This window comes from Nematolebias whitei, chromosome 8 (genome assembly GCF_014905685.2).
Source record: "Nematolebias whitei isolate Nwh7 chromosome 8, NemWhi1, whole genome shotgun sequence".
In the NCBI taxonomy this organism is placed as follows: Eukaryota; Metazoa; Chordata; class Actinopteri; order Cyprinodontiformes; family Rivulidae; genus Nematolebias; species Nematolebias whitei.
Window position 1 is genome coordinate 12,084,753 of NC_056505.1, and position 4,333 is coordinate 12,089,085.

General features: G+C 35.5%; 2 protein-coding genes across 2 annotated transcripts; one reads left to right on the top strand and one right to left on the bottom strand.

Annotated features, from left to right (window-relative positions):
• Positions 1–1,509: 1,509 nt before the first annotated feature.
• Positions 1,510–2,481, top strand: mrpl40 (mitochondrial ribosomal protein L40; the record flags this gene model as incomplete). The annotated part of the gene is given in 3 exon segments (XM_037680263.1): positions 1,510–1,665; positions 1,857–1,938; positions 2,047–2,481. Coding segments are annotated over 3 exon segments (466 nt in total), but the record flags the coding sequence as incomplete, so codon positions are not given.
• Positions 2,482–3,015: 534 nt separating this feature from the next.
• c8h22orf39 (chromosome 8 C22orf39 homolog) lies at positions 3,016–4,172 on the bottom strand (the record flags this gene model as incomplete). The annotated part of the gene is given in 3 exon segments (XM_037680264.1): positions 3,016–3,175; positions 3,269–3,436; positions 4,143–4,172. Coding segments are annotated over 3 exon segments (330 nt in total). The 3' UTR covers positions 3,016–3,043.
• Positions 4,173–4,333: the final 161 nt, after the last annotated feature.

The window sequence follows — 4,333 nt, forward strand, 5'->3', positions numbered from 1 at the left end:
AGTAACCTGATGTGTGTGTGTGTGGTGATTGACGGTTTTAACATTCTGGGCAGGATTTTCTGCGTGTGTCACCTAGAAATATATTACAATAAGATCATGTATCTGGATAAGAAAAAGAAATATGCAGCGTTTAAATGTCTGCATTTATGATATTAAGGCCCTCAATTATCACCAAAGTTCTTGCTCAAAAATCCAGGTATAAAATCCAACAATGTTCAGTCAGGTCATCTGAACGGTTTCTTTTTTGTCCGTCATCTTCAATCTGAGGAATCGCCAAACAAAACTCATTCTCCACCAACAGCATACTCCAGAGTGGGGGGGGGAACAGTTTGCTGGCACTAAGATGGCCTCCGGGGCACACCCTCTATTGTCCATTGGATGACGGACGAAACGTCTCGGCGCAAAAAAGAAAACGTCCAGATGACCTGACTGAACATTTTTGGGTCCTGATTTACTGTTGAACAATTTTGAAAAGTTGGTATCCCACGACCCAAAAATGAAGAAGCGAGTAAATTCAATTCAGTTTTTTTTTATATAGTGTCAAGTCACAACAGAAGTCATCTCAGGGCACTGAACAAACATTTGTATATAAAAATAATTTAATACCATTTTATCTGAGGAGCAGACTACTTTGACTTTAACTCCATCGCAGAACTCTCATCTTGTCATGAAGGTGACGGTGGAAAGGGAAAAACTCATGAAGAAGAAACCTTTGGCAGAACCAGACTCAGGACAATGGATGGATATCTATCTCAAAAAATTGGCATACTACATATTTTTCTAAATTACCATAAAAATTCCAGCAAATGTTTTTTGGTAAATACTACAAGCTTTTTCAGTGGTTAGCACATTTATCACTTACATTTTTGTTAAATATCTTGTTAAACTTTTTTTTTTTCCTCCCCAAAGATTGAGTTTACTTCTGAAAGCCGTACTATCATATTATCTGCCATTTCCACATTTTGTTGGTGAAAACAATTATGTGCTGATGTATCAACCGGGTTGATTTTTGGAAAATGGGTACAGTAGTTGAAAACGGCTCATAGTCTTATTGGCTTTTTGAAGATGTCTTTTAGCAACTTCAGGAAAATGAAGCAGCTTTTCTTAGACCAAAAGTTCAGTTAAATGCCCTGAATATCTCTGATAGGAAGTAAACAATTAGAAATTTGTTGTGTACTTGTCCTGTTTATGTTGTAGCCTAAAGGTCACTGTGTGGTGGTCATAATTTCTAAGTGTTTTTGACATTTTGCTTTGGTTCAATGAAAATAGGAGTGAGAAAGCATAATTCTTTTAAACATCATCTAGTAGAACACAACTCCAACCTAAATTATAATCACAGAACAAGGTACGGTATATCTGTTTGACAGTGTTTCAAAAAAATTGAACCTTTATAACATTTGTAACTAATTGAATTATGATACAGTTTTAAAAGTGAATTAAGGGTTTATCATTTCCCATGTCTTGTGAAGGAAATGTGCTCACATAGAATTCTTTTTTATGTTGAACTAGATCAGAGCAAAGAAAGAAGAAGAAAATTGATCCAAGGCGGGAGCAGTTGATCAGAGACCGGCTGAAGAAAAAGCTAAAGAAGCTGGAGAAGGTTCCAGCTGAGTTTATTCCTATTGAGGACTTTATTGTTCCCGCCAAACTTATGAATGAAACAAGGTAACTTATTTCAGTTGTTGGTGATTTGCAAGTGATCGTGTCCCCCTAGCATTAGATTTAATTCCTATGTAATGAAAAATTGCTTATTGTAATAAAAGTTATGGCTTTGTCATTTTATCCTTTAGTTTGTTCTGGATTAATTTCTTCTCATGATTATAAGTTTTATCAATTATTTTTAAATTATTTTGAAGAGAGCGCAGTGAATCAACGATATCCTTTGAAGAGAGTGAACGGCGAGCCGGCCTGCTGAAAGAATGGAATCTATACAAAAAGGTTACCATTTAGCAGCACTCCTTCAACCTTAAAGAATTAATCTAAAATGTTACTTCTGACTTCTATCCATCCTTTAATACACGTGCATTTATGTCTTTGCTCTTACAGAGGCAGCACATGGCTGAAATGGAGGCTATTAAACTTGCTTTGGAGGCACAGAGGCAGGCGCTGGAGGAGCTCAAATTAGAGTCCGAGGAGCTGTTCCACGCAGCACTGACGCCAGATCCACTTCTTTTTCCTTTCACATATGAAGGTCCTGTTTATACACCTCCCATCTCAAATTATTATGCTCCTGATGGAAAATACAATGACATCACTAAAGTGTACACTCAGTGAAACCCAGAGAACAGCTGGAGCGCAACCTCTGTATATTGTTTGAATGTTGGCTCTTGTTCAAATGTAATTCGGGGAACCAAGATGACCCCTGCAAGTATGAGAATGACAGTAAGTTTTTGTTTATTTCAGATTTGTTTTGAACTTTGTCACAACAATCTTTTCTTTTTATTCTGCTGTTTAAAAAGGAAAACTGAATAAAGTCATTTTTATTAACCCAGTTCAAGTTTTTTTGTACATATTTAGGAATTTCTGATCATTTTAGTGTTGAATCCACACAGCTGAATTCAGTCAATAAATGGTAAATGTACTGTACTTGTATAGCACTTTTCGATCTAATCAAGATACTCATAAAGCGCTTTACAATACAATCTATGGCCTCATTTACCTCCACACACAATTCATACAGCACTTTTATTACATCTCTACAAAGCTCATCTGAATCTGTAAATGCATAATTAATACACTCAGAAGCATTAATACATCATCAAGAACTGTATTTTCCATCATTACACCATTAACATGGCAAACAGTTGAAAAATAGTGAAATGCTTCCCAGCTGATCTACAGCTTGAACCCAGCTTAAGCAAAATGTTGATTCAAGTGCAATGTCAAATTTTATCCACTAAAAAGCATGGACTTTGTTGTCTATCCACTAAAGCGCAACCCAAACCTCTCACTACTATATTTTCACATCAGTATAAACCTAATAAGTTAATTTAGTAGTGCATACACTCTGTTTTTAACAAATTGTGAAAGTTCATAAAGCAGTTCAGGGTTTCTGTGGGCTTTCGTGGTTCAAGGGCAAATACCAGTCTCTTGGAGGCTCCTGCCTCAGTTTCCACACTGGAGTAAAGTTTTTTTGCTCTGCCACTCGATTCCTCTCGCTTTTCTGCAGCGCGTCCTGCAAAATATATATATATATATATATATATTTAGAACATTGAGGCCATAAATGTACAGTAAGTCTTTTGAGAATGTCTTCTTTCAGCTGCACCTTAGCTTCTGCATGTTTGTGTTTCTCCCACTTGGTGCAGTTATAGGAGTCCTCTTTCCACTGCTGACAGGAAGGAGAGGTACCGTAGACATAATAGTGGTGAAAACGATTGCTGAAACTCACGCAGTGTCTGAACTCGCTCAAATAGTCTTCACATGGTCGTGGTGGCTGCAAGGACAATGAAAAAGTTAAGCTTTCAGGTCTCTCTTGTAAATGAGTCGAGGCTCAATGGGATTAACCTGTCTAAATAAAGGTTGAATGAATGCTCCTAGATAAACTCACGGTCTTGACTGACTTAAAATTTTTTGAGGGTAATAAATAAATGATTGAAATTGAAATAAATTATAAACACCAGTACTAAAATCTTCAAGAATAAATATTTTGATATTGTGAGCTCACTTTAAAAAAAGACAAATAATATATAGAAATACAAATATTAATCAGTATATTAGTTTGAATTCCTTTCGTTACTTTGTTTTTATTGAAATTTAATTTTATATTTTGGCATTATGAGATTAAAACTTTTAATTTGGTAAACAGAGCCTCCTTCCGGTCGTTAGCTTAGCTGAACATTCCCCGCATAATGTGAATTTTTACAAGATATTTGCAAATATGAAAAGCAAACTCGAATCTCAGAGAAAATATTACATAAGTGGTTGCCACATTTCTGGTCTTGTTTTGACGAGATTAAGCTAATATTAATTTACAATCGGTGAAGGCTGATGATTTTAGCAGCAAAAGCTAATCACCTTACCAACAGTTTCAATAACATTTTAACGTTCTCTAACTTTATATTAGCAAAGCGGAAAAAAACAAAACAACAGAAACGAGCATACATTGTTAGAAATATTAGAAATATAAATGTATGAATTACCCTCCACGTTCTTTTTGACCCCCAGTCCATCTCCAGCCGAATGAGTCCAGAGAAGCTTTTCCGGTTACATTTGATGTCAAAGTAAAAGCACCAACGTGATTCCAAAGCCCTTATTTTGAAAAAAAACCTCATGACCCAGCGCATTGGAACAATATATATATATATATATATATATATATATATATATATAT